Source organism: Pelobates fuscus, chromosome 5 (genome assembly GCF_036172605.1).
Source record: "Pelobates fuscus isolate aPelFus1 chromosome 5, aPelFus1.pri, whole genome shotgun sequence".
NCBI classification, from domain to species: domain Eukaryota; kingdom Metazoa; phylum Chordata; class Amphibia; order Anura; family Pelobatidae; genus Pelobates; species Pelobates fuscus.
This window is the reverse complement of record NC_086321.1, coordinates 105,352,611-105,373,670: the sequence shown is the minus strand read 5'-3', so window position 1 is coordinate 105,373,670 and position 21,060 is coordinate 105,352,611. Positions and strand designations below refer to the sequence as shown.

Genomic DNA, 21,060 nt, shown 5'->3' with positions numbered 1-21,060 from the left:
GAGGGGCCTCGCACCCGGCGGCATACTGAGCAAGCCGCCGGGCCCCCTCCTGGTGTTGGGTCCTCTGTCACTGACCGAGGACCTGACACAGTATGCCCTCCAGCGGCCGCCTAAACCGCCTAATTAGAGAGCCGCCTCTTTTTGTCATCCCCAATGATAAGCACACCCCATCTTAAAGTGAGCATGTTCGTTCAATGCTCTTCCAGGGCAGACCATGCGCAGAGCCAGGGCTGGACTGGGAATGAAAAGCAGCCCTGGTAAAATAAATTCTATACCAGCCTCATAATGCATGGCGCCAGCATAGTGTGCAGATATGAAAGCGGGAAAAAAAAAAAACAAAAAAAAAATTAAAACTATCACTCAAACGTGAAAGAAAGCACTCATAGGGCTTCAAAATAAACAAAAGAGCGGATTTGTTGTAAGCAGACTTGCATTTGCATATAATCAATGTTTCAGTCCAACTACATTGACATATTAAGGAAAGTGTCGCAATTGGACTGAAATTGTGAATGTATGTTACTGCACAGCTGCAAAAAAAATGACGTTATCTTGCTTATTGTGAAGTAACAAGAGTTTGCTCTTCACTTTGGGTGACAACTGGATGATTTCAGTCAACGCCAATTTAATTCCCATAGGAAAGCAATGGGAGGCGATTGCGCATGTGTGGCAAAACGCTGTGCTTCATCGCACCAATCAGCATCTCCTCATCCATGCAGAGCATGGAGATGCTCAACATAGGTAGAAGAGTTTCTGTTCCCCTACCCGGTCTGACAGGAAGCAGTAATTTGCGCTCTGTGAGCACGTCCTGTCAGACCGGGTACCGGAACAGAAGCTCCTCTACCCACGGTCTGCCTGCTCGGCCCATTCTGTGACCAGCAGGAGGGGAGCGCATCCCCTCCCGCCGGTTACCCTGTAATTACGCCGTGTGGTCCCACGGGCCGGTGCACACTCGGTGGCTGCGCACCGGCCCGATAGTGTGCCAGCCCACCAGGAAATTTCCCGGTATCCCGGTGGGCCAGTCTGGCCCTGCATGTAGAAGAAAGGGACCATGCCACAATGTTAGAGAGACCGCAGTAGCAAGAGCATTTGCACAGTGCGCAAAGATAGCTTTACATTAACTAATTTCATTGTCCGTCAACCCACACCAGTTTTGTTCCCCTACATTCCTCCAAAGTTTCCATGCTTCTTTTTTTCTTTGTCATTTGGGCCTATTCCAAGGCATAAACCTGGAGCTACAGCTCCATCAGTCCCTATGTTAATCCATCCTGGTATGAGCCAAATGGTTCTTGTCTACCATCAAATTCTATGTTTCTATGTTATATTTAAGAACTTTCTGGCTATTCCCATTACCTCCCAATAATTTATGGATATTTGTCTGTGGATGCCTGCGTAGAAATTCCCTGCATCTTCCTTTTTTTTTTTTTTTTTCTCAAACGACCTTCACTTCAATCAAAGATGTGAATAGTTTCTCCTCCTCTAGGAACTGTGACTGCAGATTGCTTTGGTGTGAAATGCTTTTGACAGAGATTTGTATTGAGAAGGAGTGAAAGTAAACTGTATGGGGATGTTTATTCTAAAAAAACAGATTCCAGTAAGACACAGACTTAAAAAGCTTTTATACTACCGAGAAGGCATCATTAACCATTCCACAGATTAGTGGACTTTCCAAAGCAACTATAACATATTTCATGATCAAAGAAACTTACCATCCAATAAAATGATTGCTCCAGAGCCTTTATCAAGAACATCAACTACAGTACTCACTGAAGTCATTTCTCCTGTTAGAAATATATATACAAACAGACATTAATAAAGAGCAAATATATTTTTAAAATAGCAAATAAGGCACAACAGCTATGTAAAGTTACAAATCATGGTAACTAAACTCATCATATTGTGAAGATGTTTGGGAGGAGAAGAGGGTCTAAATATTAAAACAAAGGATATTAAAATAACAGTAAAGTACATAATGAAATGTTGTGCTATTAGGAAACACTGCCGACAATAGAGTTACTAACTACAGATTATCATCACTGATCTATTTAAAATGCTTAAATTAAACAAAAACAAACCTTTTGGATGCACAACATATTGCACAACATATTCTGAGCCAGTAATTGCAAGAGAATCACAAGTATGGTTTGTCATCAAATAATGCAGTAAAGTGATAATGATGACACAGCAGAGTTTGTTTGGTTTTTGTTAGTTTTTTTTTTTTAATTAGTATTTTATTGTTTCATACAACAAAGGGAAGAAAAAATGGAGGGGCATGGAGGGGTATGCAGAGTGATGACATTCACATCATATAGGATCGTATATCAACCCTGCTCAAAACATGCTGGGGTGATATGTACATATAGGCAAGTGTTATACATCTGAATGTTATAGTACGAAGGACCTCAAACCGTAACCAGTAGTTTGCTAGATATTTGGGGGATACAGTGGTGTCGATGTAGAGTTCTTATGGGGTGATCCTAATTGCTGTCGGGTTATGTCTCTATTTTGGCGCGGGTTTCGTCCAAGAAATGGTGGAGTGAGGTGTCAAAAGAGAGTGGGCGAACCAGGAAGGGGGAAGGAGGGGAGTCAACCTTAGTACACCTGTCAACTGATCAATGGGATTTGCCTCAAGCTGTCAGCCTCATTGACACTATATGTGTTGGATTTAGATTGGGGGGGGTGGGGGGTTATAGATCATCCATACGCCATGTATCATCTGTAGAGGTTGTGGTCTAAGAGGTCATTTGTGTCGCCTACTATTATTACGTTAACTAGGGAGAAAGATACACTGTTACTTACTAGCCCAAGATCCCTCTCTCTTTTAAGTTTTAAAGCATGAATGGAAATTTGGTCTCTTGCGCCATTGCAAATGCATTTGACTGAAGAGTACGTGGGCTTTACATTGTTTCGCTTCAACTAGAGCTAATCAGCGTTTGTGGGGAGAGTTTAAACCCTTGACATTTATGGAAACAATAGGGAGTGGAGCACGGGTTATGCCCAGTGGTCATGTGTGGCGTGAAGTAGTGGGACTGCGTAAAACCTCCCATGGGGTTGTGATACCCTGAATGTGGTGGGGTTTCCCATGTTGGGAAGTTTGGCATAGTGATTATTATCCTTTTGCCGTGTTGGTGCGGAGATGCCTGAGGGTAGGCTTTGCCAGTATATGTAGTTATGTACCCGTTTTCTTGTGTGCACCTCATTATGCCCTCTCTTACACCATCTTTTCGGTGGGCTAAAAGAATGGCTGACCTTTGGTCTGGCTGTTTGGTGGCGAAATCCCCACACGCCTCCACATAACATACCCAGTATCTCGTCCCACAAAGCAATGCATTGTATAAGGGCTGCGTGTCCTAGCAAATATTGTATATTTCTTAATGCAATTTGAACAATTGTATGGGGGATCTCAATATGGAGGATATAGGTTACTTTGCCCCAAGATGGGTGATACAAGGTGTCCTGAGGCTGCTTAGTCATTTGGGTTGACATAGCAGGGGGATGGGGAGGGGGTAGAATACATAAAGAAAAAAACACAACTATATACATATGACCGTCCAGGTTAGTGCGACTACGCACCAACGGTTTAAAGGGAAACTCCAGTGCCAGAAAAACGATCCGTTTTTCTGGCACTGGAGGGTCCCTCTCCCTCCCACCAATCCCCGGTTACTGAAGGGGTGAAAACCCCTTCAGTCACTTACCAGGGGCAGCGACAGGTCCCACGTCGCTGCTTCCTCCTCCCCCGCCGCTCCTCCTTCTGGTTACGTCGGCCGGTGGGCGAGACTGATCTCGCCCGCCGGCCGAGGAGACCTAATGCGCATGCGCGGCAATGCCGCGCATGCGCATTAGCGCACCCCATAGGAAAGCATTGAAAATGAATTTCAATGCTTCCCTATGGGGAATAGAGCGACGCTGGAGGTCCTCACACAGCGTGAGGACGTCCAGCGACGCTCTAGCACAGAAAACCTGTGCTATGAAGCAGGAAGTGTCCTCTAGTGGCTGTCGACTTAACCCTGCAAGGTAAATATTGCAGTTTTAAAAAAACTGCAATAATTACACTTGCAGGATTAAGGGTAGTGGGAGTTGGCACCCAGACCACTCCAATGAGCTGAAGTGGTCTGGGTGCCTGGAGTGTCCCTTTAAGCATGGCTCCTGTGAGCCTGAGGAGAGTGGAATCTCCCGTGAGAGATATTATGCCCTGTATGATACCCGGGGCTTTGGAGGACAGTAGTAGATACCATGCAGCACCTTTGTCCATGATTAAAGTTAGGGCGACTACAACAATTGGTAGTTTAGTATTTTAACCTTGCCCCTGTAACATGGGTAGACCTTAGTAATAATTCAAAACAGAACCAGAAGCCTTTGCAAGTGACTACTTAAACAATAATACTCCATTATTACTCAGATGCTAAATATGGTCATAACTAGTACTCATCACATCATGTCTGCCGTTGTCAGCCAGAGAGTGAAACGAGGGAAGCGTCTTCCCGAAACTGCAGGCATCCCAGTCACTTCACTGCCACTACAACTTGCCAGCCCGTTGTGATTTTTGATGACGAGTGAAGGGGCTTGCCGTGTGTGCCTGTTGCCTTGGTAACTTAGTTGGTATCTTCCATTCTTTAAGTAGTCTTTCCCCTTCTGCCAGTGTTGTGATGTGTCTCGTAGCACTGTTGTGGGTTACTATTAGGTGAGCTGGGAATCCCCAGTTATACTTCAGGTCTGCTGTGCGAAGTGCCAGCGTAACTGGCATAAGAAGTTTCCTTTTCAGGAGAGTTGAGGCGGACAGATCCGTGAAGAGCTTCACCGCTGAGTACTTGCCCTCCAGGTCCGCCAAGCGTCTTGAGGCCTGCATGATTCGGTCTTTGGCTGTGAAGTAGTGCAACTTGGTTATGACATCCCGCGGCGGGGATTACGGGAGGTTCTGAGGCCTCGGCAATCAGTGGATTCTGTCCAGAAGTAGTGCTACCTTATTTTCTAATTTGTCCAGTCGTACTATTAGCGCGGTATATGATTCAACTAAGTTGTTATGTGCCTCAATTATCTCCTCCGTTTTCTCTTCAAGCTGGTTGGTCCTCTCTGCAATCGCTTGGATGTCAGATCTCACATCTCTAGCGAGTTTGGCGAATTCTGCCTGCATGGAGGTCTGCAGTTCAATCAGCATTTTTTTGACTGAGGAGTCTGTTGCTGGAGCTTGTGCGTGCAGTGATATGCACGTGCTATCGCTACAGTCCGAGAAGGAGGCAGGCGGTCTTGGGCTGCGGCGCCATCTTGGGCTTGCGGGGATGACAGGGCCGCGATCTGCAGTGTGGCAGATTTCTGTGCCATGGTACACAGGGACTTCAGATGGCTATGTATTTTGCCGGTTGTGGCCTGTAAATCGCTAAATAAGTAAGTTGCTGCTATGGGATCTCTCATGAGGAGCAAACAGCTCATGCGTCCATATTGGTGAGCCGCTAAGCCATGTCCCCCACAGCAGAGTTTTTAAGGGATAGTCTAAACACTGCTACACATTGTAGTGGTTATTGTTCTAAGAGTATTTAAGAGTCATTCCAATCCCAGTTTGTGTTAATGGAACATGACAATTGCCATAGTTGGTCTGCAATGTTTCTCTATGGGCTGGAGCACAACGTAATCAGTAATTAGGAAGAACACTCTCCTGGCTGCCTGACTGACAGTCAGGAGTGTGCAATCCAGACACTTTATAAACTAACATTTTAAGATAAACCTACACTTTTTATAAAGTAAGAAAGAAGGGACAACCTGAAATCCCTAAAGCACTTCAGTAAACTGAAGGTGCTCGAGTAGACAAAAATCGGGGCTCTTCTCACACCTACAGTCTGGCTAAACGTAAACTTCTGCATTAGCCTGTGTACCTTTAGACAGCATTGATAGATTGAGAGTGCTAGGGAAAGGATTGTCACACAAATTTGGGCAGTTAATGAGGCAAGGCAGTAGACACTGGGAGTACACAAGTTGTTGTTTTTTCCAAACCGCACAAAAAGCTGATTGACAGACCGGAAAGACGTCAAAAGATTATTTCCACTATAACCACTACAGTGAGCTATAGCGATTACGGTAATTAGAGTACCTTTAATTTTACACCAAGTTGCAATGCTTCATCAAAAGTTTGTTTGGAAAAGCACATGTAATAATTCATCCAGTGCTGAATTAAATATGTGCACTTCTCAGGAAACAAAAATTCCTGCAGCGAATATCCATTTAAGTTAAGTGGGTGCTGGCCGCAGTTCCAATATTCTCACTGCAGTAGCATGCAAATTTGCTCGCAGGCAGGTTAAAAGAGGCAGTGTCCTCACCATGATGTATAAATAAAGCCTATGCATTATGCATACAATTAGGAGTGACATGGTAAAGAAGAATAGCACAGTTTATCTGCTCAATTACTTTGATCAAGTGCTGATGATTTACAACCTAACCTAAATTCACACTGTAGCAGATATCAAGTAATTATAAGCAAGTGATTTGAAAGAAACCAAATTAGAAGCATGTGCTTACATTTTAGGATCACAACATAAACAGCTCAAGGTATTTTGTAAGAAGGGCATATGCATTAGTTGCATTAACATACTCAATATAAATGTAAACGTTTACAACTAAATGAACTGCCAATACACAGGTAATAAAAAATACAATAGCAGTTGTCAAAAGGATTTTTTATATCGCTTAAAAGCAAGCATGGTATATGCTGTATATTTCCTATGTACCCCCAAATTCAGAGCTTTATTATTTTTAAGGCACCAAATTCTGCAGAAAACATATACAAATATTTCTATTTAATGCTTCTCTTTCATAGAAATAATAAAAAAAAAGTATCTACTTGCATTTAAGAAAGAAAGCATTCTCCTGTATAAGAGCTGCACATTTAAATGGTAAGCACCAACCATTTGTATGCACATGAATGCTGCTATACAGATGTTCTAAACCACTAGGTCACCCAGGTCACTTTTCAAACAAATGCCATTTAAATGAGACATGGGTGAATGGGCATTACTTCAAAATCATGTTGGTTCCTTTGCTACCAACACAACCTGCTTGACTAGCAAGAAAGCAAGATTTCTAATATGACGGGAACAGTTCCCTTTTAATATTTCAATGCCATGAATACATTTTGACATTGCTGATTACATTGTGACACGACTTCATTATAGATATTAACAACATGTTTGAAATCTGTTCCCTAATTAATTTGTGAAAAATCCCAAAGAACAACTGATTAATCAACACAGCATTTTTCTTTATTCAAATAGTAATTAAAACAACTTATTTTTGTGACCTTATAATTAAATATACATGAAATGAAATCATCAGGGATTCATAAACAATGAACTTCATTGGCAAGAATATGATTGCAGCACATAAGGCTGGGGCAAATTATTCCACAAACAGATTGCAGGCTGTCATCTTCACACCAAATAAAGCTTGTTATTTGAGCTGCCCAAGACACTTGAATTCACACTAACTGCAGGCATATTCTATGACAAGGGTGGCCAAAAGGTTAATCTTTAACGGTGGTGGAACTGGAACTGCCCTTAGATGCTTTTGACCTGAAGAAGGAAGGAAGCGCTCTAGAGCTTGTTTTTAATGTGTATTGTTGGCTCAATAAAAATAATGATAATGACAATAAAGAAAAATATAAATACTGCAATATTCTGGTTGTTTTCTGAATTAGTAGACACAGCTAGACTAATCTACATATATACACATATATTACAAATGGTTCAAATGCTCCACTCTCCTATTAACCATTAGTTAGTGAAACGTTAGACTAGGCGTGTAGATATCTGCCCCTGTGAGTATGCCAAGGACCCTCCAGGATTGAGGAGCTGAGCAACTTTTAGCCCTGTCTAGTAGCTTAGGATTTTACATTTTGAGCCATGCAGTACATTCAAAATTAGTGAAGCTAATGCTTCTTCATTTCCTAATTTTATTTTCAGGTATAAGACAGATGCCATAAAACCCAAATACACTAGTAACTGGCAGAATTGTAGGGGCAGGCAAGTGATGGACAGTATTCACATGACAGACGTTTGATATAAGGATACTCAAGGCTGGTAGATTATTTACAACATATGTTTATATCCCTCCACTTATTAAGGAATTCTAATATTAACATCTAATATCTATGATATTGGTATAAAACCATAATGGGAATAATTAGGAGTAGAAATGGTCACAAAATATATGAGTCATAAATATGTGAATTTTGGAATACAGTACAAAATGTCAAACATGTGTACTGAAGAGTAGCAGTATTACTTTAGAAACTGAAAATGTTATACATCTGGGCCAGGCTTTAATCATTGGAGATTTTAATTGCCAGACACTGTACAGAATAAAATAAACTAAGGAAAAAAAAATTACTGTTCTGTTTCACAACTTCTAAATATGTCTGTCAGGCACCAGTGACAACCAATACTGTGGAGTGTCTGTCACGCAGTCATATAAGGAAATGCATTGGGAATAGAGACCATAAAATGACTTTTAAATGTATTCAAACAGAAAAATAATAGATTAATTTAGTCAGGATGGCCACCTTCAGCAGGCTGTGCAACAAAATATCAGACCGACTGAGTTTAACCCAAAAGCTAAATTAAGCAATAATAAGATAGACAAGATATCTTCATGTGAATCTTAAAAATAAAAATGGGGGGGGGGGGGGGGGGGGGAATCTGTATCTTAAATGACAAATTGATTTCATTCTGGATTCTGAGAGCCCACAATATGTAATATATGGTATAATGTCCAACCCAGACAGGCAAGGCAGAAACAAGCATATTGCAGTGCTTCAGAACATTCGAACATTCTTCCCACATTAGCCCATTCCTCTAAAATCCCCAATTGTACGTTTTGCCAAGTAATAGAAACATAGAAACATAGAATGTGACGGCAGATAAGAACCATTCGGCCCATCTAGTCTGCCCAATTTTCTAAATACTTTCATTAGTCCCTGGCCTTATCTTATAGTTAGGATAGCCTTATGCATTTCCCACGCATGCTTAAACTCCTTTACTGTTTTAACCTCTACCACTTCAGCTGGAAGGCTATTCCATGCATCTACTACCCTCTCAGTAAAGTAATACTTCCTGATATTATTTTTAAACCTTTGTCCCTCTAATTTATGACTATGTCCTCTTGTTGTGGTAGTTTTTCTTCTTTTAAATATAGTCTCCTCCTTTACTGTGTTGATTCCCTTTATGTATTTACATGTTTCTATCATATCCCCACTATCTTGTCTTTCCTCCAAACTATACAAGTTAAGATCCTTTAACCTTTCCTTGTAAGTTTTATCCTGCAATCCATGAACCAGTTTAGTAGCCCTTCTCTGAACTCTCTTTAAGGTATCAATATCCTTCTGAAGATACGGTCTCCAGTACTGCGTACAATACTCCAAGTGAGGTCTCACCAGTGTTCTGTACAATGGCATGAGCACTTCCCTCTTTCTACTGCTAATACCTCTTCCTATACAACCAAGCATTCTGCTAGCATTTCCTGCTGCTCTATTACATTGTCTGCCTACCTTTAAGTCATCAGAAATAATCACCCCTAAATCCCTTTCCTCAGATGTTGAGGTTAGGACTCTATCAAATATTCTGTACTCTGCCCTTGGGTTTTTACGTCCAAGATACATTATCTTGCACTTATCCACATTAAATGTAAGTTGCCACAACTCTGACCATTTTTCTAGTTTACCTAAATCATTAGCCATTTGGCTTATCCCTCCTGGAACATCAACCCTGTTACATATCTTAGTATCATCCGCAAAAAGACATACCTGACCATCAAGACCTTCTGCAATATCACTAATAAATTATCCAAGTACAGATCCCTGAGGTACCCCACTGGTGACAAGCCCAAGCTTCGAATATACTCCATTGACTACAACCCTCTGTTGCCTGTCACTCAGCCACTGCCTTACCCATTCAACAATATTGGATTCCAAACTTAAATATTGCAGTTTATTGATAAGCCTTTTATGTGCAACAGTGTCAAAAGCCTTACTGAAATCTAGGTAAGCAATGTCTACTGCACCACCCTGATCTATAATTTTAGTTACCCAATCAAAAAAATCAATAAGATTAGTTTGGCATGATCTCCCTGAAGTAAATCCATGTTGTCTCTGATCTTGAAATCCATGTGTTTTTAGATGTTCAACAATCCTATCCTTTAACATGGTTTCCATCACTTTCCCCACTACTGAAGTAAGGCTTACTGGCCTATAGTTGCCCAACTCCTCACTATTACCTTTCTTGTGAATGGGCACAACATTCGCCAACTTCCAATCTTCTGGGACTACTCCTGTTATCAATGATTGGTTAAATAAATCTGTTAATGGTTTTGCTAGTACACCACTAAGCTCTTTTAATAGCTTTGGGTGTATTCCATCAGGTCCCATTGACTTATTTGTCTTTACTTTTAAGAGTTGAAATAGAACCTCTTCCTCTGTAAACTCACGTGTAATAAATGTCTCATTTATCCTTTTTCTTAAATGAGGTCCCTTTCCTTCATTTTCATCTGTAATTACCGAACGAAAGTAGAGGAAAAGTATAAAGAAACAACAAAGGAAACAGGGTATCTGAAGGACAGGCCAAGGCAGCGGCCCCAAATAAAGAGAAAAGAACCAAGGAAGTCCATGGTTTGCCCCAATCATTTTGCACTGAGGTTATAAGAGACTTTGAGACAGGTTAACACTGTCTGAAGTCCAGTTGTCCGCACTGGGCATCCACCCAAAGGACCTCAATTAAGATACATCAATGGATAACATGAAAATGTCAATGAGGCTACGCATCTTCACCAGCAAGGTACAGGAAAACCCACTTTGAGAACATTGTCAACCCTAAGCACTTCTCTGACTGAGCCAAACATGAATTAGCATGGGGACCAAGTGTCCCTTGATGGAGAAACATAAATAAGAAGCATTGGGCCCATCTATTTTGCCCAATTTTCTAAATACTTTTATTAGTTCCTGGCCTTATCTTATAGCTAGGGTAGCCTTATGCCTATCCCACGCATGCTTAAACTCCTACACATCTTCAACCTCCTCCAACTGAAAGGAATGTTATCTCATAGGTCACAACTCAACATCCAGGGAAGGAAAATGCATTTAATCGATAAGATAGTCTTTAAAAACCATATATAAACCAATCTTCTCAGTAACAGAACAAAAGGACAATTGTGCTTAAATTAGATAGAGGGACCAGCAGCATCATTTGCAAAAAAAACAAAAAAAAACACCTCATTCCTCTCAAAAAAACACCTCTGCAAATTTAAAAACACGAATGCTAAATATTTAGAAGAGTAAAATGTTTATTCACGAAAATGTCAAATTAGTAAGTTTGAGGATCAAGAGAAGAAGCAAAACAGCTAAACTTTTGAGACTTTATGATTCCAACAACCCTACAAAAAGTCATGCAACAGGCTGAACCAGGGCAAATGTGTATTATTGGAAAATCATACTTTTTGATAAAAGGGATACTTTAAGCACCATAACCACTACAGCGTGGAGTAGCAGTTATGGTACCTGAAGTCACACGCGCCATCCAACGGTAATTTGTCAAAGTGCTTGACAATAAACTGTCACATCTGGAGTCCCTAGTCCTTACAGCCTGAGTTGTAATGATAAAAGGGAAGTTCATAAATCTGGAAAGTATTCGTTGGCTGAGAGAATCAGTAGGATTTATTCTGATGTTATGCAATTTAAAAGTAAGATTAGGAGAAATCTTGAGCTGTGCTGACAGCAGAAATCATGTTACAGTGTTTGCTTTATAAATAAACAACAATTACTAAATATTTGCATTCATGAATGGGAAATAAATTAAATACCAATTTGTTTTGCTACAAATATGTGTTTTAGAAGCAGGAATACATGCTTTCACACCCAAGGTAACAAGCCCATGGTCTACGTTTGGATTAATGTACACAATGGTTTCATTGCTATACATGACTTGTTACTTAGAGGGACTAACCATAAAGGAATAATAATGCAGCCATTTTAAAAGACATGTCCATGGACATCTAAGTAATCTTATTTAATTATTGCACAGGGCATCATATGGGCTTTTTGTTAGACTTTGAAACCTTTTTTTCTCTCAGAAGAAAATGCACGCAACCCTTTGAAAGAATGTCTTTAATAGGGCACATATTTTTTGCAACAATTCTCATGTGGTTTCTTGATGGTGTTAAAGTGTGAAATATGCAGCTTGTGAATATCACAGAAACAGGTAATTTGCTCTATTTTAAGACAATAAATGGTGTAGTCATGATGGGGATAAAGTAGGTAACATTCAGGAAACACGGAAAGGAGACTTAAAGGACAACTTGTTGTTAGCCAACCGCCACACAATTTTTTTTTTTTTTTTTAAATCATATAAGTAAATAATAATAATAATAATTAAAAAAACAAAACAAATAAACCTGTGGGGGTGTGGAAGGGGTGTCAAGAAAAAACAAACAAGTGCTAGCCAGGCACCATATAATTAAACTTTGTGCTACAGGTTTTTAACTATTTGCCGACTTGCTGCTAGCACGGTCAGCGGGTAAATAGTTCTTCAAATTACCAATTATCATTCACTTGCAAATAGCGTGTGAATGATCATTTGTGAATCCATCACTGTAGATTGGTTCGGAAGAGTTCGGAAAAACAGTGGTTTCCTAATCCATATCAATGTTACAGAATCGGTCAGACCAACCAAATTCTGAATGCATTTGGCTTTAGTAAATATGAGAATTGCCAATGTGGTCTGAATTTGGATAAACTTTGGACCAGTCAGCCTACACAAGGCAATTGCTGGGTCCCACGATACCCTCCACAGACCGAGCCTTTTACCTCTCAGCCTTCACTGGTGACAGCTGAGGGCATGACAAAAGCCAACTCCTCTTTTTTCAAGCTCTGTCAAGCATATGAAAAATACTAAGGAAAAGTAGGCTTTTCTTAGAATGTCTTTTGACTGGGTTGGAAGTTCAATGAAATTCCAACAGTTAAAGTGAGTATTTCCTCAATGGGCCGGTGTGTGCCTCCATGGGCCGGTGAGGGAGGGAGGCAGGAGAAGACCCGGTGAGCTCTTGCCAGCAGCTCCGCTGAGTTCCTCTCGTGAGGACGGAGCGTTGTCGCGGCAACGCTCAGATCTCGCGAGAGTGAACTCTAGCCCTGCAGGCTAGAGTTCACTCACCCTAGGACCACCAGAGAGCAGGGATGGCAGTAAAGATCCCCTCTCACAGGCAAAAGGTAAGAAGGGAGGGGGGACATTTTCTAATCTGTCCCCTTACCCCCACACACAAGCCCTCCAAACAAATGTACACACTGCACACACACACAGCACCCATATACATATATAAACACACAGCACCCATATATATATATATATATATATATATATATATATATTTATTTACATACATACATATACACGCGGTGTGTGTGTTTGTGCTTTAGGGTGCACACCCTTATGCAATAGGCTGCGCACGCCTATGAGGGAAACACTAAGCATCAAAACAACTTTAGCTTAACAAATCAGTTATTTTGATGTTTACATCATGCTCTATGTCTCACTGCTCACTGCTCAATTCCCTGCCATGTAGGGTTGAAGTTCACTTTTGTTTCTATTTATTCAGTCCAAATCACACCTATAATGGTTGTGATTCACACAGCCTCAATGAAAAAAATGGTTTAATCTGACAGCAGAGTGTACTTACTTTACAAAGATTCTCTCTTCAACTATGAATATAATTTTTTATCGTATATACACACACAGGCTCTAGCAGGCCTGTAAATAAATGGATACTATAAGTGCCAGGAATACAAAGCTGTATTCCTGGCACTATAGCTCCCTCTGCCTACACTCCCCCCCCCCCCCCCCCCCCTACCCCTTCACCAGGGTAGATAAAGAGTTAAAAAAAACCTTTATTTACTTACTTTATCCCAGGGCAGATGTCCCTCGGCACTGGGCCGCGGCTCCACCTCCTCCAATGTCCAGCGACAAGCGGGTGCTAATGCACATGCAAAGCAAATGCTGCACGCCTTACACATAACCATAGGAAAGCGTTGAATCGATGCTTTCCTATGGGGAAATAGCCAACACTGGATACCCTAATGCAGAGCGTGAGGACATCCAGCGTCAGTTACTGCACCAAAGTTCCATTTGTATTCAGGAAGCCAATGGAGGCAGACTTAGTGCTGCAGTGTTTAACATTGCAACACTAAGTGCAATAGGGACGCTGTACCCAGACCACTTCAATCAGCTGAAGTGGTCTGGGTGCCCATAGTGTCCCTTTAACAAAGCAGGAGATACAAATTTCTAATAGTTGTATACTAAGGAAACTTAAAAATTAGATCTCTCTTTAAAAGGAAGTGTGCAGCGAGACCATTTAAGTAACAGTCATGGGAGCCATGGCTAGATATGCATAAAAAGTATTTAATTCCTAAATGACAGAGAATTGAGCCGTGAGACTGCAGGGGCATGATCTATACAAAAAAAAACTGGTTCATTAAGCAGAATTTGTTTCAGTGCTTTAGAGTGTCCCTTTGAAGCTCCATTATACATTTCTACACACCAAATATATGGAACTTCCAGAAAAGGACACTATTAAAATAGGCAAAGAGGGATCCTAAAGAGATGTGGGAGTTCTGCCGGAATTGAACCGGAATTGAACCGGAATTCTAGTAAATTGAGTAGATGTATGTATTCCTCTAAAATGGACTCTACTTACTTTGGATGTAATAGTTTTGTACATAACACTAAACCCGAAATGAAAAAGAAATGAAAAAGTGCCACTATACTATATACTTGCCTGACGTTGGGATAGGCTTGTACACTTCCAGATATTGTTCCCCATGCAGTACCTTAAGAAAATATAAGTAGCCATAAGTCTTCAGTTTCAGTTTTATACCAGTTCAATGAGAATACAAACACAAACAAAAACATGCAAATACATACAAACACACATACAAGATGTGAGCATGGTTAAACATTACATTTTTCAGCAAAAAAAAAAAATGTCAAAAAAAAGTCAAATGAATATTGACGACAAAGCATTTCCACTCGTCCAAAATTTGCTCATGCAAAGACTAGGTAACGCTTCGGTCTAAATGAAAATGTATGAAATATGGTCCTATCACTCTGTTGCAAAATATATACTTAATATCCACATATAATTTGCAGTACATAGTGAGAGGCTCATATTCACACCTTTCTAATTCATTGCAATTCGGTCGACCGAATAGAATGGTATTTACCATTCAATTTAGGTCAGTATTTGTGATTTTGAGCATTCGATACTTTTTTAAATTCTGTTGCGCATTTTAAGCAGTCTGGCTAATCTCTGATTTAAGTTATTATTTCTTTATTTGATCGTTATTTGATTTAGTGGCTGCACCCTAACTATCCATCATCAAATGTTTTGGTGCCACGGGTAGAACTCTGAATCACAAATCAAACTAAACTGTGCATCCATTGTCCGATTGACAAAAAATGGGATGAATCGCAATTAATTTTAAACCGAATGCACAAGTTTAATACATACACACATTGTACACAAACACAAAATAAAAATAAAAAAATAAATGTAAGAGGAGGGGGGGGGGGACGGGACTTACTCTTGTAAAGTCAATATTAAGTCCAGGAACTGATGCAAGTCCTCCACTCATAAAGGCAGACTGCGCAAGTATGACCCCAAAGGTCGGCAAGCAGGAAAAATTGTCACTGCCTTCAAAAAGGAATTTCAGATGATCTGGGTCTTTGGTAGACATTCCCACACCAAGGGCATACAAAATAGGTTGTAAAGAGCTGTAGCTGTACACAGAGTCAGGCAGTTTCTTTCCAATGGCTTGGTTCTGCAAATAAAATAAGCAATACGATTTACTGTGATTTAGATTTGTAGCAATACCTAGAATGTTGCTTATTTCAAATCACAATGGCATTGTTTGCCATTTGTGAAAAACAGCCAAAATAAAAAATGCAGCACTTATAATAAGACCTTATCTTCTTTACGGTTAACACATATCAATGCTTATAATATATATATATATATATATATATATCCAGGGGGCTGCACTCACCTGAACGTTATTTGGGAGTCTACGCCTTGGTTCTGCACCCCTCCCTGTCACAGGTGCCTCATCCCAGGGCCCTATTTATCCTTGTACTTGTACAGAGAGCCCCAAATGGAAATTTTCCCCAAGTGGGTTAATCTCATAAGAGCAGACATTAGGCTGTTAGAGTAGGACCTGCCAAAGATGGGGTACATTAACGTTGTGGCAGGCTTATGCAATGTATGATCATATAATGTAACTAAACCCCCATTATTTTTGCCTAGATTAGGTGTTTTAAAAAAAAATATGCAATCAAAACGAGTTTACAGTATAATTCAAAAGGCAGAATTTCTAGCAGTTTCATACACAACGTACTGCTGAGTTTATAGAGAATGGTGTGACAAATATCCAATGAGTGACAATTCCGTGTGCAAAAGACCTTGATAAAGAGAGCAGTCAAGAGAGTGTTCAACTTGTATAAGATGATGTAAATGTCAAATACACTCAAATAACTACTCTCTGCAATGGTGCTGTGAAGAAGTGCATCTCAGAATGCACATGGTGTCAAACGTATATAATCACAGGGGCTGCATACCAGCTCACTCATGTTCATCAAGAAAAGCAAGATAGCACATTATCAGCAAAAATGGATAACTGAAGATTGGAAAACCGTCACCTGGAATGATAAATTTTGATTACTGCTGTCAAGTGCATTTGGTAATGCCAGAAATTGGTGTAAGCATGAATCCATCCTAGCCTGTGTCAGCAGTACAGCTAGCTGTGTAATTGTTTGTGGAATACTTTGATATTAGATCACTTCACGCAAAAGCGAGAAATTAATTATACATGATACATACGACTTATGAATTCATACAACACATAATAAAGGCTAAAAAAAGGGAATCAAAATTTTAAATATTCTCTGTAGTTATTACACTGGCTCAGGTAATTCAGCTTGAGTGTAGTACTAGTGATCCTGTGTAGGATTAGCAGGAACTGGATCATCAATGGTAAAATAGAAGAAAGGCACCAGAATTTAAAATAAAATCAGTAACATTTATTAGAATACAGTAATAAAAACATTACATTGAAGTGCATGCAGTGCCACAGGACATAGTCCATATATAGCAGATGGAGCACAACATGTTTCAATGTTGGCAAAAGTCTTACTAAGGTGCAGGAATTACACTGAACAAGTCCCGGCATTTAAATCCCTTTTGGCACCAAACAAGAGCTAAGGTCCGCCCCTTTTTCAATACATCATCCAATTTAGGCTTGCCTACTTCCAATGCACCCCTCGTAGCCACCTTATCGGTGCTCGCGAGGGTGTGCAACATCATTTCCGGTTTTGTTGCACGCATTACAGCGGCCATCTTCATGACGTGTGCATTTCGAGAGATACAGCAAATTTGCATTAAATTGAAAAGCAAACGTTATTCAAATTAGGCACTTGCAATTATGATCTCAATTTAATACATTAGGAAAAAATTTTGAACTTATTTAATATATTTTATGAATATATTTTTTCAATTTTTTTTAATGTTTTCATATTAAAATAATTAATTCTAAAAATGTATCTAAAAATATTAAATAATGGGGGGGCGGGGCCGGACGCCGAGCTGGACGGTCGCAAGACAGACCAGCTCCAGCAAAACATGAGCTTTTCAGCGATTAATCTGCAGTTTTGGCCACATATTCCGACCGGCAGTGGCGGCCCTCGATGGGCATAGTGCCCGGGACCCAGGGAGAGGCTAGCTCGCTGAGTTTTAGTCCCCTGGGAGGGTAATCTTCGAGGCTGAAATTGAGGCCTACTCCAGCGGTGAGCGGAGCGGACGGCCGCTGCCCCGCTATCCCGCCGAATGGTACCCAGCCGGGGGCCTGGGCCCTCGAGGAACCGGCCCTGTCCCCCCCCCCTGGACCGGGGGGGTGATCCCGGTCCTCACCCTGAAACCCTGACACCCTGACCGCCACGAATGGGACGGAGGCCTTGCAGTACTGCCAGATCTTAAAATGGCGGGGAACACACTTAACCTCAAGATCTCGGCAGGAGAGAACTACCCCACGACCGCCGCATCCAACGCGGCTCCATAGCGCTGCAGGATCAAACACCCATAGACTCCAGCCGTGTACCTGCAAAAAGGCACCATACTGGGACACTTACCTCGTGGATCCCTCCTCAGGCTCTCAGCTCCGGTAAGGAGAGGGATCAGCAACCAGTGGCGGGAAAAAGGGCACAACGCACCAAGCCTGCAACCACCAGCCCGGCAGAGCATATCAGCCCTCACTCTGCACCACATCACCACTTGGACACTCCGGGGTCCAAGCCCAGAAAATCCGATGTCGCAAAGCACCCCATGCAGCACCGGCTAGCCAGCCCACAGCAGCCGCAACGCGAGCTGAACACCAGACAACAGGGAGACCAAATTGACTCCACAGAAGGCAGGACTTTCCAGACACAAAGGGACCTTCTAAGCATGATCTGAATAGTCCTTACCCTCCCTAGTGTAAATATAACGAAATGCTACCTGCCTTACTGTATTTTAAGTATTTTCTGTATTCATGTATAGCTATCAGCGGCTAGGGCTTGACAGTATATCTCTCGAGCTTTACCTACTGCATCCATGTGTGGCTAAGGGGAGTAAGGGGTGAAAATAAATCGTTCATACCTAAGCATGTACTTACCTAAAATAAGCTTATTACCTGCACGTAACCGTATAAATCTAACACAAAGCTATCTTCCTGTATATTTTCTTGATATCTCATAGAATCGCAATCTATACAATACCTACTCAGCATGATTTAAGCGTGATCACATACATATAAAAAATAGTGCACAGTACTACTACACCCCAATGCTCTCTATACTATGTAATCTTTGTTTTGCAATATACACGTGGATTGCCTTTGGGGTACCATGTGCTTGTATGTTACCGTCATATGCACTACAAAAATAAAGAATTAAAAAAAAAAAAAAATATTAAATAATTAGAAAAACTTTTCCAATAACATTAAATCAAGATCTATATTGGAAATTATGGTATTTGACCATTCTGCATGTTTGTAAAAGTGCTTATGTCACAATGTGTACATTGTTTCAAATAATACCAGTAATCAAGCACTGTACGGCCTCCTTGCTGCCGTAATCCGCACCTTCCTCGATAAAATAACCCAATATTTACTTAATTACTTAAAATCTTCATGAGGAAGTACCCTTAGTGGCGGTCTGATTGATTGTCTGATTCACAGCTACTTAGAGGCATTACGGCTGACAAATGTAAACTTCCATTGTAAAGCATTTGGAGGCTATTGCGCACTTGCAGTAAAAATTTACAGCCAATCAGCATCACCTCAGAGATTCTTTGAGTCAATGCATCTCTATGAGGAACATTCAGCGCCTCCATGCACTGACCCAGGAAGCAGCTCTAGTGCTCTAGCACAGTTCTAGCACTGTCTGAGTGACTGCCACTAGAGGTGTTCCTAGGCAGTAATGCAACAACTGTCTTTTCTCTGAAAAAAACAGTGTTTACATTAATATGACAGAAAGTACATAGTATACATACCAGAACAATTACATTAAGCTGTAGTTGTTCTGGTGGCTGTAGTGTCACTTTAAAGTGTCCCTTTTAAAATGCTACCACTAATTCCACATTTTATTGTTATAGTGTTTGAATGGAAATTTATCTCACTGAGAAACTACAAATCAAGGGAACAAATAAACATTTTGTCAACTACACGAGAATGTGGATAGCTCTAGGACTGAATAAAATATGTATTAATGCATTATTGGAAGCTGCCGTTAACACTGTTTGGGTGGGGGGATATAATTAAGCAAATACTCTTCCAAGGTACACACACTGGGAAAGGAAATTGCTCTGAGGTTATGAGTCACCTTTAGTGAGGGGGGGGCGGGGGTCTGTATTCCTTCCATTCATATTGCATTCTGGAAAACCTTTAGAGGCAGAAAGGACATTGAGCAACAGGCTATTTCATCACTGAAGATAAAAAGTAATTAGAATTCTGGACTGGCAGCTCAATGTAGGTGTTACGATAGTGACCATTATAATGGAATAATCCTGGTAGAACAGATGCTTTCTAACGCGGAAATCTTTTGCAGAAAACAGACTGTTTAAATCATACCATTTTTATTTATTTTTCCATCAGTGAATGTGTGGTTTTTTTGTTGTTGTTTTTGTTTAAAGAATGAAAAAGGAAAAAACAGGAAGAGTTAAAATGGCTCATATGAAACAGATTTTCTTATGTGTTACCTGATCAAAATATAGATTTTTTTAAATTGATCACAAAGTATTTGATCTTGGCCTCTGAGTCAGGAAACAAAATTAAGTTTTCATGTTACTTCCGTGATTTCCGAATGGCTGGGGCAACAAAAAATGTTAAAGGGACACAATAGGGACACACCACTTTATCATTGAAGTGGTCTGGGTGCAGTGTCCCTGTTCTTTTAACCCTGCAATGTAAAAAACATTTTTGAAGAACCTGCAATGTTTAGATTGCAGTGTTAAGACTGCCTCTAGTAGCTGTCTACCAGAGTACCAGAGAGTTTGACTAAATTAAATAATGCTGGATATCCTCATGCTTTGAGTCAATGCTTTCCTATGTGGAAGCCCTAAAGCAAGTGCGATATTTGCCGTACATGCACATTAGGTCCCGCCGGATGATGTTGGTGGGGGAGGAGCCTGACCAAGCACCTAGTACAGGGGTGGGAAACCTTCGGCCCTCCAGATGTTTTGGACTACATTTCCCATAATGCTCTTACAGCCATAATGGTTGCAAAGCATCAAGGGAGATGTAGTCCAAAACATCTGGAGGGCCGAAGGTTCCCCACCCCTGACCTAGGACATCAGTGCCAGAATCAGGTAAGTGTTTAAAGCGGCAATGTCAAACTCGTGGCCCACAATTAAGATTTAAACGGCCCGCAGCAAGGAGCGCAGAGTCTAAGCTCTCCCTGCTCGCCTCCCTGCAGTGATGCCGGGACCCGGAATATGACGTCACTCCGGCTCCCAGCATCA

At 40.9% G+C, this 21,060-nt stretch overlaps 1 protein-coding gene across 1 annotated transcript in view; it reads right to left on the bottom strand.

The window, feature by feature from the left end:
• The window catches only part of HSD17B4 (hydroxysteroid 17-beta dehydrogenase 4), a 223,499-nt gene that overhangs the window by 82,418 nt on the left and 120,021 nt on the right, over window positions 1–21,060 (bottom strand). The window contains exons 13-15 of the mRNA XM_063454119.1: window positions 15,599–15,835; window positions 14,794–14,845; window positions 1,707–1,778 (exon numbers count right to left, since the gene is read on the bottom strand). Coding sequence (XP_063310189.1) covers window positions 1,707–1,778; window positions 14,794–14,845; window positions 15,599–15,835 — 361 coding nt within the window. The remainder of the gene's footprint in view (window positions 1–1,706; window positions 1,779–14,793; window positions 14,846–15,598; window positions 15,836–21,060) is intronic.